At 25.1% G+C, this 19,948-nt stretch overlaps 2 protein-coding genes across 5 annotated transcripts in view; one reads left to right on the top strand and one right to left on the bottom strand.

Annotated features, from left to right (window-relative positions):
• LOC129954326 (uncharacterized) overlaps positions 1 to 4,019 on the top strand; it is a 41,529-nt gene extending 37,510 nt beyond the window's left edge. For all 4 annotated transcript variants that reach the window (XM_056068135.1, XM_056068134.1, XM_056068136.1 and 1 more), the window contains exons 15-16: positions 1,428 to 1,550; positions 3,860 to 4,019. In XM_056068135.1, the coding sequence (XP_055924110.1) occupies positions 1,428 to 1,550; positions 3,860 to 3,897 (161 nt within the window). In that variant the 3' untranslated portion in view covers positions 3,898 to 4,019. The remainder of the gene's footprint in view (positions 1 to 1,427; positions 1,551 to 3,859) is intronic.
• Positions 4,020 to 5,716: 1,697 nt separating this feature from the next.
• On the bottom strand, positions 5,717 to 9,119 carry LOC129954372 (uncharacterized protein C9orf85 homolog). The gene is made up of 2 exons (XM_056068137.1): positions 8,797 to 9,119; positions 5,717 to 5,935 (listed from the first exon to the last, which is right to left on the bottom strand). The coding sequence occupies exons 1-2, from the start codon at positions 9,003 to 9,005 to the stop codon at positions 5,830 to 5,832; spliced, it is 315 nt and encodes a 104-aa protein (XP_055924112.1). The 5' UTR covers positions 9,006 to 9,119; the 3' UTR covers positions 5,717 to 5,829.
• Between the last annotated feature and the right edge of the window lie 10,829 nt (positions 9,120 to 19,948).

The following is a 19,948-nucleotide window of genomic DNA, read 5'->3' as shown; positions in this document are numbered from 1 at the left end:
GTAGTCTAAGAGAGGTCTAATTTTATAAAGCCTATCTGTACTAAGTACATTTTCAACGTTATCACTGAGGTGGAAAAATGTGAAGATCTGTTCAAACCTCATCCTGCTCATTGTTTTAGGGAATATTGGTATTTCCACCAAAGGGTCAGTTGACCAATAATCTCTCCAGCAAGTTTTTTTCGTTTGTCCCATCAATACCAACAATCCAAGAAACTTTTTCATATCGTTCGTTGTTACTTCCTTCCACTGTGAAGTTTTGGCTGAATTTTTATGCAAATCTTTCATTTGGGTGTGATATAGATTTGTTTGAGAAACAACTAAATTGAAAAATTCTTCATCAAAAAACGAATCGATTACATCAACGATGCTTGGTGGATCACATTCGAAGTTCGGTACTCTCGAATAATCTTCCAAAGAAGGAACAATATCAATATCATTCCACTCTTCATCACTATCTGCTTCACTATCGGAAAGAATTCTTCTTTGTCGTTTTGATGGTCTAATGTCTGAATCATCACTATCAGAATCACTGAACTCGAACAATCCGACAAAACATCCGCATATAACTCGCTAAAAAGTTCTTCCGACATGGTTCAAATTTTTTTAATTTTTACAATGCAATGGAAACAGAAATCAGAAAAGTAATTTTGATTTTGAAAAGCCAACATGACAAAATTTTGCATTGCAAGTTTTTGAAAAAATATTTGCATTTCATGAACTTAGAAAAAAATATCAAAGTGCAAAGACGAGTTATCTCGTCACCGGTCAACAACGTTCGGGCATGAAAAGACGAGTTATCTCGTCACCGGTCAACAAAGTGTTAATAAAAAATCAGTTCTTTTGAACAATTTGTTTCATAAATATATATTTACTATTCTAAAATTTAAATTAATTGCTTTTACTTAATATAAGCTTTTTATACAAGTTATTTCATCCTTTGTCTTCTCTTGATCACATTCTTATTACAGATTAAAAAACTTAATAATGAATATTCACATGCATGCAAAAAAGTTTTAAAAAATTATCTAAGAATGATAATGCATAGAAATACTGGATTATAAGATCTCAAATTCAAGAACAATAATAGAATAGAAAATTATTACAGTATTTAATTGTTCAAACAATCATTTGTTTATATATTTTATTATTAAGAGAAGTTTTTTTTATTTTTTATTTACCTTTCTTTTTGTAAGCAATAATCTTATCTTATATATTAAAAAGTAACAGTATAATAATTTTTTTAAACCATGATATTTCATTAAGCATAAAAATCTATTAGCCTTTAGATTTTCTGGCTTTAAACTAATGAGATCAATATGTATTTTTGTAAACTGCTATATAAATTAAATCCGTTTGTAAATCTTGAATAAAAATTTTCTGAAGACCTTTTTTGTATGATTAATTTATGATTAAATCTATAATTATAGAAACTAGTTTAACAGACATGAAGACAGTAACTGAAAATAATCCATGCAAGCAAGTTACTTTGTTTCCTATTGTTACATCACTGACAACTGAAAAAGAGAGAAACCTCACTAGTGCTAAAAGAGGTAATATAAGTCTTAAAATTGATTTTAATCTGATAATGTTTTATCATTATGTTTGAAATATTTAAAAGAAATGTAGTAATTTATTTATAATGTGAGTTTCTGAATAATAATTTTTTCTGAGTTTGAAAATTATTACTATTATTTATTAATTTCATATATGCTAAAACTTATGTAATAATAAGTCAATATAATACATTAATTATATTTAGCTATTAAAAAATATTCATTGAAGTTTATTACTTTTCTTTTAGGAATTTAGTGTAGTTTTCTTTGAAACATTTAAAATTTTGACAGTGCACAAAATATAAAATTTTATCCTCATACTTTTTCATAGTTACTAATATTCAACACATTATATTACTACCAATAAAAAAAAATCTGAATATTCAGAGCTGGCTTATTTTAATAAAGCACAAGAAAGAAATAATGAAAAGTATACTTATTTAAAAAATAATTCATGTCAAAATTTCATATGCAAAAATTATCAGCAAACATATTTTTCATTATTTTCTCTGTTGCCTTACTTTTATAACAAAATCTATCCTTACTATAACAAGTAATGGAAATTATGATACAGAGTGACAATAAAGTAACTTTTTGTCTTTGGAGGCATCTGCAACTAAAGCAAATTAACAGAATGAAACTAAATTTCATATACAGACTGAGGGAGATATATAAAGACAAATTCTACAAAAGAAAATGAAAAATTGTTGATAAAACAGTTGTTGACATTGCTATTCTCATGTATCTACTGGAAAATTCATGTAATCTAGTTATATTATATAATATTTCTTGTCTGAAGTTTTGAAGAAACTGGATCAATAAAAATTCAAACCAGTAGAGGAAAAAAAGGAATATTGATGCTTGTAATATAGCTTAAATTTCTTACAAACATCTAATATGAAATTTAAGAGCAACAATAAAGAATTTCGTACACACCAGATGCAACATTTTATACAGAACATTGTTTAGGGGACTCTATAGTCTGTGTAATTTCTGTAGGCATTTCAAGGATACTTGTTTTCCCTACTCTTCACTCTTCCTCTGTTGCCATGGTTTCGACAAAGCTTGTTTTTTCCCCCCACACCAGTACGTTTCAGGAATACCTTAACAGCGGTAGAAGAAAAAGAATGACAATTTTTTCTGCCTCAGCGTTGCGAGGCAGACAACCAGTAACAAGGTAGAAAATGTGACCTTGAACCGCCTACAGAAAATACACAGACTATAATATAGATTAATAAAAGATAGTTTCTGGAATATCTTTTTTTTGTTACTTGAACATTAATGAAAATTTGCATAAACCATTTTCTGCAAATTTATTGTAATTTTTAACCTATTTTTACTCTCAACAGTATCAAACTCTTTTTTATTAATAACTTTTGTACTTTTTTTAAAAAAATTCATTACCCAATGCTTTCAACAACATGTATATGAAATTTCATTCCATTCATTAATTTTAACCAAAGATGCTTTCAAACAAAGAATATTATTTTATTACCATGCTGTATTTTAAAGTTCAAAGCCCTGGAAGAATCATTTCTATTCTTAATGAAAGCTTGATAAGTTTTATGTTAATGTATGTAGGAAAACAGAAATCCAATGCAACTAAAATATTCATAAAATAAAACTTGTTGCTGAAATGACATTTTGGCTTTTAATTTTCTATAATATGTTAATTAAGAAAATAAAATTATTAGTTTAGTTAAAAACAACAATCAATTCACATATTTTATTCTATTTACATTCAAATCTTGTATAACAAGCAAATCAAAATGTTTTTTTAAAAAAATGACTCCCATAACTAGTGATGTTTCACAGAACGAATGACAAGGTCACATGCTGAATTTTACTTACATCTTGGCTATCAATCTTTTAACACTTGTTTGTTGTTATATATACATATTTGAATTAACAGCAAAACTTTAAAATATAATTAAATGAATCATCAAAAATAAGAAGCAGATACTTGGGCAAGTGTCATGGTTCACACTGCAATATGATGGAGAATTATTTCAATAATATGCAACAAACATTGCCATAAACTGACTACCGAAGAGTTTATGGTGCTGTATTCTAAGTCACAAAAAAATTAAGAAGGAGAACTGTTGCATCATACATTGAGAAACACCATCCTAATAAGGCAATAGTTAAGCATATTGCAAATTTAACAATAATACTGTGTCTCATTTTCATCAAAATTTGAAGCATAGGTAAAGACAAATAAAAGCATGCATTATAAATAATAAATTCCATAATACTTATTTTTGTTATTGTCAATTGACTTTTTGTTTTTCCCAAATCTATTTCAGGTCTCCTCAATACATTTGTCAGTGGAAAGAAAAGATGACAGTACTTTGCAGAAATTTCAGCAAAATGTATATATGTTAAGAAAATCTATTTTCATATTAATGCCTCCTATGGAGGGAATTTTTTGTTATGGGAGAGAATAAACATTACTTTTGAATTTTTCTTTAATTTGTTATTTATTCAAATTATATTGAAATTTAGATGAACAAAGATTAGTTTTTGTGAATTTGATATTGACTGATGTGTAATATTTATATGTATTAATCATTCTAAAGAATTAGTCATAATGCAGTGAAGAAATTTGGTAAGAAAATTATTAAAAAATATATATATTTATTACAATAACATGTAAAGATCAAATCAGGGTTGCCACTCAAATGTGGAAAGAAAAAAAAAATCCCTGCGTTTTCCCTGTGCACACATATTCAAGATACAGGGAAATGCGCAAATAGTACTCATGTGCTACTTATAATGGAATATGGTTTGATGGAGTGGAAAGGAAACAACAATTTAATATTATTTGAAATTATACATATTAAAAGAAAGCTTTTATATTTACATACAGAAGAAAAGAATTCATCTTTATTTATAATCTAAAATTGAGAAAAACAAAATTTATATATTAAGGGTGTGGATATATTACCTCTTATGCATTTTAACTGTAAATCACACAAAATTAAGAACTCAAGTGAAATAAAACACGAAACATTTTTGTTAGCATGATACAAATCATTTAATGATTACTTAACAAAAACGTTACACAGCAAGATTACTTTTTTTATTTATTCATTTTTGACAATTCATGTATTTGGGCATCAGTTTCTCTGCAAACATTGATAACGATGCCTTCTGGTGCTCATTTTAGTTTTCCTTGAATATCTTTAAAACTCCCGAATTTTCACACTACAGCTTATATCAAATTAAAGAATATAAAATTCCTTACATTTTCAAGTTTCTATTTTTCTTTAATATTTTTACAAATAATGATTCTAAATTACTTTTTCGTTTTCATTAATTTACGACCCCCTAGATCATCAAATCAACCTGTTACCTACATGAAAAAACTTTAAAATGTGCTTTCACTTGAAAAAAATTCAGAGTTGAAACATCATTTATTATTTTTTTAAATTAATTCTTACAGTTTCCAACAATTCTGGCACTCCCTATATTTTTGCGATTTTCACCTACTAAATGCTGTTTGAGACCCTATGTTGTATGGCGATTCCTTATTCTCTTGATGCCTACTATCACCGCTCTGAATTTGTCTGTCGAATGCAGCAACACACTGTAAATATACTATATTTATTAAAAAGGATGATTTTTTTTAAAAAAATATATATTACTAGTCAAAAAAAAAAATTGCTTTATTCTGCTTCCATAGTACATTTGTTGAAAGAAAATAAACTGTCCTTCGCTAAAAATTTGAGAATTTTACTCTAGAAAATACTAAAAGTATAGTGCAATCAAGATATATAATGAATTGTTTTAAAGGGAACCACCAATCTCAAAATAAAAAATATCATTAACCATTATGTAATAACTGAAACTAAAAATTGCATAGAGAGGTTTTGTGTTGAGATAAAAAAAAAGATAACTTATGAAAGTTTTATTGTATCTTCCATTAAAAAAATTTTGAAATTGTAAAATAATAATAATAATAATAACCTTACTTTTAATGATTGAGAAAGTACTACAAATCAAAGATCAACTTAATTAATTGAAGATGAATGATTAATGCCATTAATTAAAGCAGATTAATACACATGATGGTTATGAAAGCAGTTCATTTATGCCTATCTAAAGACTTTTTATATACAATACAGAAAATCAAGACATTGATTAGAAGTTTTATAAATATATCGGAAAAATATACATTTTATTTGCATAAAAATGATAATGGCTAATCACAATGAGAAATAGTAAAAACACTATTTATAGTTGAGTGACAGATTTGCTATGAATGATATCCTTTTTATTCAAAACTTTCAGTACACTTAGCACATATTTTTAGACTTTCACAACAATTTGAACATACTGTATGATAAGCTGACTTGACATTTTTTTCTTGACATTTTATACTAAAAAAAAGAAGAAAAAAATAGATTCAGAAATTATTTATATATCATGCAAAAGATAAAATAAAATTTGAAACTAATTTTATAAAAGTTTCTATGCACTTTGTACAGTAAGATAGGATATAGGAGATTCTATGCCATAATTATAAGCAATGCTTTTGTTACTAACAGATTACCTAAGTATTACTGAAGTTTCCAATCAAATATCTTATTACAATAATTATTTATTTCCAAATTTGAGTAAATATGAAACATTTTCAAGCTGAAGTAATTGTATAAATAAATCAACAATATTTATACCAAAGGTCAAAAATCAGATATTAGACAGTTGTTATAGTAACATTATTTCTATCAATAAAATTGGCTGCTTTTTTATTGGGGGGGGGATCTCACATTTTATTTACATAATTTAATTTATATGTTTTTCTAAAATAATAAACCAATTTCTTTTTTGAATGAGGAAAAAAATCTGACTTTTTGAGAAAAATTGTTCAAAATAATGTCATGTTAACTTGTTCTTGAAGTACTACAATCACACATTATAAAACAGTAAGAAAATTGAAAAGAATATAATACCTCAAAAGTTTTATCATTTTGTACATAAACATTTAATGGGTGCTTATTTCAGATTTTAAGAAAAGTGATCAAATATTAATGAAAAATTCTAATAATATGGATAAATTTCTCTAGAAACAAGACTGGCCATTTAGTGCGAGTAAATCTGCATTTAATGGAATATGAACTTATGATGCATTTTAGAATTACAAAAATTCTCAGCTAAAAAATGAATAATATTAAAGTAATGATTACTTAATTCTATTATGATTAATTAATATTAAGTAATCATATATTAAATCTATTAAAAAGATATAAAATTTTATTTATTTAATTATATGAAAATGCTTCATATGTGTTGTTAACATAAACCTGGTATGATGCAAGTATGGCTTCTTCATTAATGCATATTGAAGTACAAATTAATATTGTGTGCATTCAGTTCATATGATTGAAGGTTTAATGATATGAATTATACAAAGAAAAAGTATTGTGATTGTCAAAGAATTTTTAAATTTCTAATGAATCTCCACATTTCAGACATTCCCTAGTTGAGTAAACAAATTTTGGGAGTTATGTCTGCCTGATTATCTGAGAGCATGACAACTTAAAAATACTTTGAGATAGGAAAAATACTTTTAAATTTGGTATGTGGTCTTTATGCTAACTTTATTTATTTCTGTCAAATTTTGAATAAATTTCATTCAAAGGAAGTCATTAATTATCCAACCCTAGCTATAAAATATAAAAAAGTTAAACAGATAAAATTTGTTATCTGCAGATTTAGTAATTTAAGTATAGATCTATATAAAATTTTGAAATAAATCTATTAAACAGTTACATGCATGTAAATATGATGATAACACACAATAATTTAAATAAATGAAATTTGGTATGTCTTCTTATTGTTAAAAGTGAATTTTATAACAAATTCTGGTTTCAATCTGACAAGAAAAGGCATCCAAAATGCTCAAGTGCGAGCCTGAAAAAAAATCTGTTGCACTTAAAATTCACAGCTTTATCCAAATTTTACAATTTTATGAGAAGGAGAGTAGGAACAACATTTCTATAAAAGAATTTTTAGAATGACACTTTCATCAGAAATTTAGAAAAAGAGAGAGAGAGACTGGTTTTTGTTTAATTTTTGTGAACTTATACTAGCATTAAAAAATTTTTTCACACAAAATTGATAAAAATATCACACATATACATACACACACAAAAAAAAGGCAAAAGATTTTATAACAGAATTAACTGGACACTCTGATGCAATAGTACATATAGAGATTTAGGTGAATATACAATACATTAAGAAAATGGAAAGATGATAATTTAAAGTCCTATTGGACTGAAAAATATTGGTCTATGAAACAGAACTATAACATATTATAAGGTACAACACAAAAGCAGACGATGACATTACTATCCAATACTCATTTGAAATCTCGTTTTTTTTAAATTTTATTATTATTTTTATGAAAATAAATTTTCATTTAAGTAGGAGCAGGAAAATGCAGTATAACTTTTCAAGCCGTTATTACTGATTAATATGAAATCTTTATTCAAGTACTTCAAAATTTAAAATTTATGTTTAGAAAATGGTATAGACATGTCATATGAATTAAATAAATGATATATTTAGATTTCCATAAGTAAAAGGTAAATAAATATTTTAATATTTAAAAAAATAAATAGTTATTTTTAAAATTCATTTCAAGCCTATCATAAATGGGTGAATCAAAATGGACAAAAAAAAAAAAAAAAAAAAAAGAGAATCCTTCGATTTTTATATACTGGACAACAACAAAAAAATAACAGTACCTTTTATTTAACAGTTTTTAAAGCTTAGTTAATTATCATCAAAATGTTCAATATTTAAAGAATTCCAAACTATTTTTTATAACAGGGAGTTCATGAAAACAGTTTCAAACCAATCTCTTTATAATAAATGTAATATTATACAACCTCTTAAAGGTAAATTTTCTGATAAATGCCTTTATATTTATAGCTATTTTATTAATTTTATATTATTTTTAGATTGTGCTAACAAATTTATCAGCTAATAAACTTTTATTCTGCGTGTTTACATAAATTTATAAAAAATTAAAATCAGATTATTGGAATAATTATATTATTTGCGAAATAAAATAATCCAGTACTTTAAATGAAAAATACATTAATGCAAAACCTGTTCATTTATGAGATCTTTAAAAATAGATACATTTCAATGAACATATATTTTGCATCATTTAATATGTTTGTAATAAACGATGCATTAAGAAAGGAAAAAAAGAATAACGCATTCCTACCATTTCGCAGGCACTGTTAAAGGCTTGTATTTTTTATATTTAATTTTCCATTGAATAATAGATTCACATTTTGAACATAATGATGTAAATTGCATGTTATTTAATCTCTCTGTTAATTTGTTTTTATTATATTTATCATTTTCAAATTTAGTGGCATTTTTATGTTTCGGAGGTCGTGTCCGACTCACATTTCCTCTTTGAGAACTCATAAATATTTTTAATAAACAAGACTAATATGAGATTATCGAAATAAATGCCAGAATAACTTCAATTGAATCGAACAACACACTACACAGACAACAGCACATACTCGTATTTCTTGAGAGTATACTGTACTGTAGTAATAGTAGTAGTAATGTATATTTTGATATATCGTTTCTATAAACAAAAATTTGGGGATTATCTAATTTTTAATAAAAAGTTTATTACTTAAAAATTAAATATTTATAAAAAAAATCATAAAAACATTATTATGTGATAACTGAGACATTATTTATTTTTTAATCCAAAGTTCAATTTATGCATTGAACCTAAATGAAACTCAAGTTAACTGCTAGTTTCGAGATGTTGTTGACTGACATAACACATACCCGAAAGATTTGACTTTCCAAATTTCTTTATTTATTATATTTACTTTCACATATCTAATTTTAAAGTTAATAATTACCTTTTTATTTCCAAATAGGAGCAACTTAATGTGCATTATTGAAGTGTAATTCAAAATTTCAATTGATCATTCTATATTATGTAGGATGGAATTTTAAATGTATATCAATCCCTGCGTTTTATTTTTTGAACTTTGATTTAAATATAATTAATTAATATACTTTTGTTCCAATTTTTTTTATCTGAAAGAGGAATATTAACGGTTTTATTTCATTTATGTGTGAATATACTGCTAATAGCAACTGAAATTATGAAGTTTTATTAATATTTAAATGATATACTCAAACATTTATTTATTTAAAATATTTTATTTCCTCGCGAGAAATCTTATTAATTTGCTTCTTGTAAATGAGCGCTGTTTAACAAAATGCAAGATGATGAAATAAAGTTTTGAATTATATGGTTTTTAATTAATAGTATTTCTAATATAACTTTTTTTTTTCAAAATAACTCGTACATCTATGACAGTGTAACATGTATATTTGTTGAAAATTTCTGAATATTCATGTGGTGAATTTAAAATTATATATCTTTAATGCTGTATAATTTTCAACTCAACTAAGGAATGTCAAAGAATAATCTTCTTTATTTGAAATGTCATAATAATTGAAATTTTTAATTTAAAAATTATTATCCATTTGTATCTTTTAATTGCTTATTAGAATTGTAGCTTTGTCATGCAAGATGTTTTTAATAATGCAGTAATAATAATTATGTGATATATTTTCTTTCTGGCTATTTGAAAATGTATTAATATGTATATAATATGTTTCTTATTAAATACTAACCACCTATAAGGACAGATTAATTTACAAAACTTATTGGTTGTGTTTAATATCAGTTAAGTTGATTATGCATAGGTTTGTCTTTATGGTTTTTTCTATCAAAATATTTTTTTAAATTTCAAATTAAAACTTTAGACTCTAACATTAATAGGGTCTAATTCATTAACATTTAATCTTATGTATGGTAGAAGTTTAACTTTATTATTTTAAAATTTTTGCATTCTTCAGTTTACTGTGCACTTATTAACTTCTGTTTTATTCATTTTCATACTGCAATCAATTTGTTTGATGTCTGATTTGCATAAAAAATGTGACTATACATTTTTTGTTTAAATTTTCATCTAGTTTTTTTTATTTCAAAAATGTAATATTTAAAAATTAAAATTGCATGTTGCATTTTATTACATGAACAGTAGTCTATTCCATTTTGGTTACATATTTTTTCTAAAATTTAAACTTGAATCTAAATGTAGAATTGATGAAAATTTATTTAATCTAATATTCTATTAATTATGTTGATTTTACTTGCTGTGCTTTGCTGGGAATGCTTTGGTATTTTTATTTCTAGCTATACAGTTGTCCAAATGCATGCCATGAATACCTTCCTCTTTTTCTTTATTGTCAATCTTTCTTAAAATATTGTTTTTCAGTAAGTCAAGGCATTTGTTGTAATTTTGAGAAAAGGGTTGTGCATTTTATTAAAGTCATTAGGGAATGTACTGTATTTCAGTTATTAAAAAGGCAACTTTTTTTTTTTTACACAATTTGTTGAGATTATGAATTGCTTAAAATAAAAATGTAGTCTATACTTTTGATAAAAATCACAATATTGAATCCTTTTTATGACGTTTTATAAAAATGCTAATTTGTTTTTAAAAAATGATCATTAAATCATATTAAATATTGTATCTGAACAAGCTTATGAAAGGGTGGTTGGCATTTACTCAGCTGAATTTAAATTTTAGAGATAGTTGAATATGTTAGATACTTTTTTTTAATTGGGCATTTATTATTCAATAGGTGAAAAAGTTGATGCAAATTATAATTTTTCTATTAAGACATCTATTTAATAAACTTAATAAAACAGCAGTTACATCTGTATCAAATATAAATTGTAAAATATACAAAATATCCATATATATATATATGTGTGTGTGTGTGTGCATGCATGCTGTATATGCACATGTATTACAAGTACAGAGTAGATGTTCACTCCCATTTAAATTCACATATTGGTAGAATGCCTCCCATATGTTCAAATTGCAAAAGAGGATTTTCTCATCACATGAAAAATGAAATATTATATGCAAAGAATGCATTTAAATAGCCTTTTTATTTATTTGTTTGTTTCTTTTTCTGTTTGCTATGAAAATTAACAAAATCCACAATTTTTTTTAACGTGTAGCATAAAGAAATTAATGACATTTTGAAAGAACTATAATTTTATTAGATTGCAGATATTATATAAAACCCAGAAAAGTTAATTCTTTTGCACAGGAAATTTAAAAAAAGTAAAGTTTTTAATTAATGAAAGCAATTTTTTATTACATGTTTATATTCAATTTTTTAGAAATTTAAATTATGTAATGTATTAAAGTATGTTATGTATTAATTTCAAAAGAATTTTGCACTTCCTCACTCTGCTGCTGATTTTTAAATAAATACTTCTGTGCATGTTTTAGGAATTAGAATACAATTTGCAGGTAAATTTGAAATTAATTCTAAAAGGCTTGCTATTATTAGAGCTTTAAACTCACACTAATTGTAAAATAATTAGAACTCTCTTTTCTAAATAGTCACCAAGCCAAATGAATTGTTACGTTAAGAATAACAATTTGATTTTTAGTATATTCTCTCCATCTCCATGATGTATGTTTGATTCTACATTTGCTTTATATTTTATTTACTGTGAATCACCATAAATTTATTTTGTTGTACAGTGATTTTTTTAATTCCATTTTGTTTTTTTATATAAATATTATAATTTTATATGCTATTTTTACTTTTTTTTAAAAACTAAAACAAAATCACAACATAGAAATAAACATTTTTTTAAACAGTAAAATTTTTAAAAACATTTTAAGATAAAATGATGCTTATTTCATTTGTAAAGAAAAGAAAATTGATAATGATTTATTACATGGCTTTTATATTTTATCTTAGATAAATCCATTTTGTCATATATTAAATGTATATTCTAGAGACATCTTTGGCATTAAGGATGATAAAAAAAATTTGAAATTTTTAATGTATAAATAAATGTTTTTTTTAATGAGAAGTTAGAACTTTTTATACAGTTTTCTTCCATTATTATACACATTATTTTTCAATCCTTGATTGGAATCCCTAGAAATAATCCAAGATTCATCTGTAGCTTGTGTGGTTTTTATTTTCTTAGGTCGCATTTTAAATGTATATTTTGATGGCATTTAATGTGAATTTTTTCTTAACTAGTTAGCGATTACTCTCACTAACAAATAAACAAGACAAAAATTGTAATTCAGATTTCATTCATGCACTTCACATTTGATCTAGTATGTTAGAAAAATACTTTTGAAAAAAAAAGTTATTATTTTTATTTATATTATGAAGTAAATGGTCTGACTTGAATATGTGTTATTTGATTACATTAGGATGTGAATAGTATTCAGAATTTCCATCTAGAATAGAGTGTGAAATTTTTTTAACCAATATAAAATAATTAATACATTAAAGTATTTATTAAAAATAAGATTAGGTCTGAGTTCAATTTTTACTAGTTTATTTATTATAATGGGCATCGATTGTAAAAGCTTAGTTTGTTACTGTTATGAAAAAAGAAAGTGAAAGAAACAAAGAATTGTCGATATTTATAACTTTTGTTAGGAAGCTTATTATATTTTATGTAAAATTAATATTGCTAGCCATTTGATTCTGAAGAATCTCTTTACTATTGTTTAAAATTTGAAAGAAATATGCGTTTAAAGTATTTATTGAATGATGTTTTTATTTCTTATATGAACTGCATTGTAAATTAAGAATGCTAATTTTTTTTTTCTTTTTGTCAAATGAATTTGATGAAGATGATTTATTTGAGAATAACCTTTTTTCACTAAATGATTGTGCTTAAATATATATATTTTTTTAGTATACCGAAGAGCTGATGGGGATGACAAGTTCTCCTTTTATAATCAACTAGAGCAGAAAGAAGGTCGCTCAAAAACAACTGATAGATTAAAGCGACATCACTGTGCTGTATGTCAGTATTCTACAAATAATATTGGTCATCTACAAGCACATATGTTAACTCATTCTGGTATTCGACCTTTTGTATGTCCTCATTGTGGCAAGGGTTTTACTCAAAAGGGAAATCTTCAACGGCATATAATATCCCATTTGGCAACATGAAATAATTTTATAACCATTTTTTTTTTTAAGTTATTGTTTGTAGTATGCAAGACTCTGTAATCAATTATGAGACCGTTTTTATACAAGGATAATCTCGGTTTATAATAGAATAATTTATGGTTTATTCTTATAATTGAAATTATGAGTTGTATTTATATACAATCTTTCAGCTTTTTAAGGGACAAAAATGTATTTAAATTGCATATAATGTTTTTCAATATTAAATTATTTATAAAAACATAAATTTAGAAATTTGAAGCATTTTGTTTTTACCCTACAATCAAGGTTATTCACACACAAAGAGGTTATTTGATTTGTTTTTATTTAATATATAGCAGGATTCTATGTAAAACATTTTTACTTTAAATGCCTTATTTGTTTCCCTTTGCTCCCAACTATCATTCAACATCTTAATTTTGATGATAATGTTTTTTTATAAGTTCAACATAAATAGTTTGTCAATTTTTGTTCCAAAATTTTTCATAGTTCAGTATTGGTTTTTGTTCCACAGTTATTCAACGCCTTTTTTAGACCATTCAAACATGTAAAATCCTTTAGATAGTACATTATATGATTTAAAAGTTATGTGAGTAAAATGGCAATGGAATTATTCTTGTTTCACTTATTTCTGAGAATTAATCATGCAACTAGATGTATAGTTACTTGGCTTTGCCTTGATGAAATTCTTCTGCTTTGTTGGTATGAGATAATGTTACTTTGTTAAATATTAACAATGAAATATTATTTTGATATTGCTGTCAATTCCTCTTGCAATCTTGAATCTATTATTAAAAGTTTCTTTAAACCAGGTTTTCAAGCATTGTTCTTTCTTTTGTATGAAAGACAATTTCTTATTGCAGTCATTTAAATGCATCCATGCTCCATCTCATACTACAATACTTATTCAGTTTTTAGTAAATAAATGTTTCTCATACAGAAATCTCTATTGAACTCATTTCTTGGATATGTGTTAAAATTATAAACTACGTACATTTAAATCACTATTTATTATATTATTTGCAAATAAAACCAAATAGTCTAATGACTTTACAAAAGATTTTTGAATTGCTGGACTTTCTTTTAAAATTAAGGATCATACTTTAGAAAATTTATTTTTTATTTATTTATTTTAATCCCTTAGTATTTATCAAACTTTTTTTTTTTTTTACCTTTATTACCATTGTCTACTTGTTCTACCTCTAGATTTACTGATTTCATGGGTTTTATAGCATTCTTGAATAAAAGTATTTTTCTGGACAGTGTAAAAGTATAACATTATTGCCATTATTTATTCACAAGCATTTAAAGAAATATTATGATATGAACCTGAGAAAATAATAATTGGAGAAAAATTCTTTTATCCTTTCTGGCTTAAATTATTATTTATTGGACAATAAATGAAAGTTATAAAAATACTTTATATTTAAAATTTTTATTTCTGATTAATTATTTAAACTTATTTATTCATTATGCATTGTATTCAAATCATATTGTTATTTAGGTTTCATCAATAAAAACAAGATTATGTTAAAAATGCAAAATGGCATCATAAGTTTGAAAACATTCAAAAATTGTACAAACTACACCTTCAATAATATATTATATCCCATTTACAAATTTAAAATCATTCTAATTGCCAAAATACAAACATTTATTTTCTTTTAATTGTTGCATATAATATTCGTGGCTGTTTTTTCAGTCATTGAGATGTTCCCCCCCCCCCACCCTTCCACATTGAGACAATTTAAAAGTGTTTTGAAATAATAGAATATTTTATAACTTATAAACAATATTGGAAATATAAACAAACTGTGAGCTGTATTTAGATGAAACACTTCAGCCTTTTAATATGTAAAAATTTAACAAAATTGTAGCTGATAATTTTAATAATAAAGTATCAAATAGTTAATTCAGATATTCAATGCATTCCACCTTCCCCCGTATTTCATTTAATATCAATTTATTTCAATGCTAATTACTTTATTTTTTAACATAGTCACTAAATTAATTTTAAGCATTTTATACTCTAAATAATTCTTTATACACGTTTGTTACATAAACGAATAGCATAAAAAATATATTGTGCGCCAAGTTATTTTTTATGAATATAAGGTAAATTTCTCTGTGATTATGTTCAAATTCATAGTATGCATTGAGAGAGGAAGTTTTTTTTTTTTTAGATACTGTAAAATAATATATTTATGTTAAGGAATTGATTTCTTATTGCCTTTCATGATTTTAAAGAATCTATAAAAGTGTGGTAAGACAATATATTCTGTGAAATTGAATGAATTTCAAAATATTATAAATATATCTTAAAAGTTAAGTGATTTATTACATGAATGCATAACCTAAAATAACATTCATACTTGAAAATAATGTTCTGAAGGTTTATTCTGATTTATTCATTGCAATTAAAATAACTTTTTGCACTTTTTAAACTTTGTCAGTTGTTTTTATTATATTATTATTATAATTTTTGTTGTTTTGTTTTTATTATAATTTTTTGGTTTGTATATAGATATAACCAATGTGATTTATTCCATTATCATGACATTCTTTAAAATATGAATCTTTTGTAATGTATCTGGAATATTTCATGAAATTGAGCTTTTGTTTACAACTAAAGAAATTTGTCATGTATCTGTTATTTGTAACTGAAGAAATAAATTCATATGTCTTGTTTCAGCATTATTTATGTCCTTTTTATGATTTTTTTAAATGTTATATGTATTTATTCTATTGAATGCTTTAAATCTTTGGATAATGTCTTATATGTGTTTAGCCTTTATTATTGCATATACTTGTTGCGGTGTGTATAATTATCTTCAATCAACCTCTCTCTCTATATATATATTAAAACCGTATATATATTGGTTATCCTCTCGGTACTTTTCATGTGTTTGTTTTTAAAATGTTATTATCTTTATTCTATTTTCAAAATTTTAATTTTTTTTCTTTTTTCCCCCTTTTTAGCTTATTTAAACAGGTTTTATAAGGAGCAACATTCTTCAGTGCATTCTCTTAGCCTCTTCGAATCAAAAAATAAATCTGGGAAAGTTCATTATTGTTCATTTTGTCCTTATACTTCTATATATGCTACTAATTTAAAAGTGCATATGAACACTCATACTGGTGAAAAGCCATTTAAATGTATTGTATGTTCCAAAGGATTTGCTCAGAGAACAACAATGGTTAGGCATTTAATGACACATAAAAAATTAATAGAGTGACTACAGAAATATGCATTGTGTTTATTTGTAATATTTTCTATTTTTATTAATTCGTATCAGTTTCATGTTAAAGGAAGTAGGATTTTTAAAAATAATTTTATAACCAATTTATTTATCTATTTAACAATAATAATACAAAATGGATTTTATATTAATATGTATATAATGTTTTTCCTGAATCTTTAATATTTTATATGTCTTGTTTTTCAGTTATGAATATTTATAATTCTTGATACTTTATTTACATGTTCTTCAATTTTTATGACATTTTTAATAATAGTACTTATGTTTTTCGAATTAAAAATAATAAAAATTTGCAACTGATTGTTTGTGTCAAAGTTCTGAGATAATGTTTAACTTAGAATATTCAATAGATTATATATTTTAATGATACCAATAGAAATAGAATAATTATGTACCATTGTTAACTTTAGAACCATGTTATTATAATAATGAAAATTTTATAACTGAAATGTTAAATGCATTTATTTTATACTAATTGATTAATAATGATAGCATGTATGCATTTTATTACTATTAAATATACCTATATTCTTTGAAATTTAAAATAATTCTAATAAAATAATATTTAAAATTACTTATGATTTATCTTTACCATATAAATAACTATAGTAAATTTTAAATACCTGTATGCTTTAATTATATTTATGCTTTGTTAAGTAATTAACAAATAGGATTTAGTTATGTATTTTTAGAGAGTAAAATAGTACTTACAATAATTATTGTGAATTTAGTTGAAAATTAAAATAAGGTTTTTTCTTAAAATTTTCATTAAAAATTGTTTATATTTCAAATGTGCATGAAATGAATATCTTTTCAGTCTTATTAGGCGGAGTGCAATTGTATCAGTATCAAAATCTGTTCTCCTCATTTGATATGAAGTCAAGAAATCGCAATAATATACTCCGATGGAGAAGTGCACCTGCAAAACGTCATCGCTGCAGTCTCTGTCCTTACTCAACCAATAACTCCAGTCATCTGCAAATTCATCTGGTCACTCATACTGGAGAAAGACCCCATAAATGTACAAAATGTGGCAAAACATTTTCTCAGCGTAGTAGTTTGAGACGACATATCATGTGCCACATTGATTTATCCATTGAGCTGTAAGGTCAGTACATCTTAATATCTGCAATAAATCTCATAATATTCAACACTATCTAGTGAACAAAACAAAACAAATAGCAATTAGTTGAATGTGTAATAATCATTTATCATAGACAATACTAAAATTGTTGTCATGCACTATATATGATTTTTAAAAAACTGTTAATCTTTTATAAACATATACGACTTATCAATTTCATGAAAGCACATAATATTTGTGCTTCTGATTTTATGTTTTTTTAAAAATGCCTTTAATAGGTTGAAATGAATTTACTTTCAATTGCTATTTTGTTTTAAAATAAGATTCTACATCAGTTAAGTTAGAATTCTAGTAACTTTATTTTTTTTAATCAAAATTAATATCTATTATTGGAAAATATAATATTTTCTCTATCTAATGGAAGCCATAAGAATGAATGATAAACTGTACTTATTTCCAAAAGACTTCCATGTAAAAAAAAAAAAAAAAAAAAAAAAAAAAATTATAGTATAACTTTCATGACAAAATTGTATTTTTATATATGAATTAAATAAATTGTTTTGTTTTGTTCATGACCTTTCTTCTGAAGAAAGTGTGATAAGTCATATTTATTCATTAGCACTTAAATTTTTAACTATGCAAAGAAAAGAAAAAAACATTCCTAAATGTGTGACTTTAATTGTGACATATAATGTCAAAAATGTGTGTTAAAGTTCATTGACCCAAGGTATATTGTTTCTGCTCAAAGCAGGTTACAGTTGTTGCTTAAAAAAGCTAAATTAGATGTGCTGTGTCTATACAATGCAATTGCTTTTAAGCAAGTATGAACAATACTTAAATTAAATTTAGCACTCTAAAATATCAGGGCTTTTATACTAGGTGAGTTATGTAGTCTGTGATCATTGTTAATAGTTTCTAGAGTAGTAGTACTTTTGTAGACTTGTATATATGAAATTTTCAATTTATGTGGTCTTTGTAAGTGGATTTATATTTGTAGAGTCCTTGATTAAAAAACAAAAATCTCTACAATTTTGTGAAGTGAGAAAGAAATTAATCACTTTTATTTAAAACAAAACAAGAAACACTTTTTCCCACTTTTGAAACTTTGTCCCAGCAATTATATATGGTATATAAATTTTCATCAATTTTGACTTCATATAGTTTTAATATTATATTGTAAATTTCAAAGTTTCCATTTTTAATTCATGTCGTAATCAACTTTTTAATCAAAACAGTGTTTTTACTGTTAAGAATGAAGGAATTATAATTCTTGTGCTTGTGATTTGTATCATTGACTGGACTAAATTCATTGGAATAAAAAAATTGAACCAGAATTTTTCATCAGTATACAACTCTAGATTTATCTTAAGCTCTTATTTTAAATTGATATAGAATGCTGAAGTAATTTGACTTTACAGCAGGGGTGTTTGTGCTCCGGGGAAACCCCGGAATTCCGGGGATTTTGAACTTCGATACCCGGAAATTCCGGGGATCGTCGTTCAAAAGGAAGTAGGAATAATAATGAATTATTTATTTTGATCTGGGTAATTTTGTTTGCTTTGAAAGCAGAAAACGCAAGGTCAGTGTGTGTGGTGAAAACTTTTCCTTTCTTTCTCCAAAGGCAGTGATAATGCGTGAAAAGGGGGAAAAAACTTTTTTTGTTCCTTCCTTATTGCGAGTTATGACTCATTCCCCCGGTTCTCGGACATTCTCTTCTGGATTCTTTTCGGCAAGTAGGCGCGGCAGAAAAAAAAGGGAGAGACTTCGTTCGACCAGATGTGCGATCACGTGACCTGGGTTCAAAGGTCTTAATTTTGCAAAAAAAGTAATTCATTGAACTTTTCTAATTAGGTCATTCAATACTTCATAATCGTAATTTTTCATTTCTCCCCCCCCCCTTCTCGAAACTCCAAAATGTCGGTAGTAAGTCCGTAAAAGTTTCAGGGGATTTTTTGGGGTCCCACAAACACCCC

This window comes from Argiope bruennichi, chromosome 2 (genome assembly GCF_947563725.1).
Source record: "Argiope bruennichi chromosome 2, qqArgBrue1.1, whole genome shotgun sequence".
NCBI lineage: Eukaryota > Metazoa > Arthropoda > Arachnida > Araneae > Araneidae > Argiope > Argiope bruennichi.
This window is presented reverse-complemented; position numbering and strand designations above follow the sequence as displayed.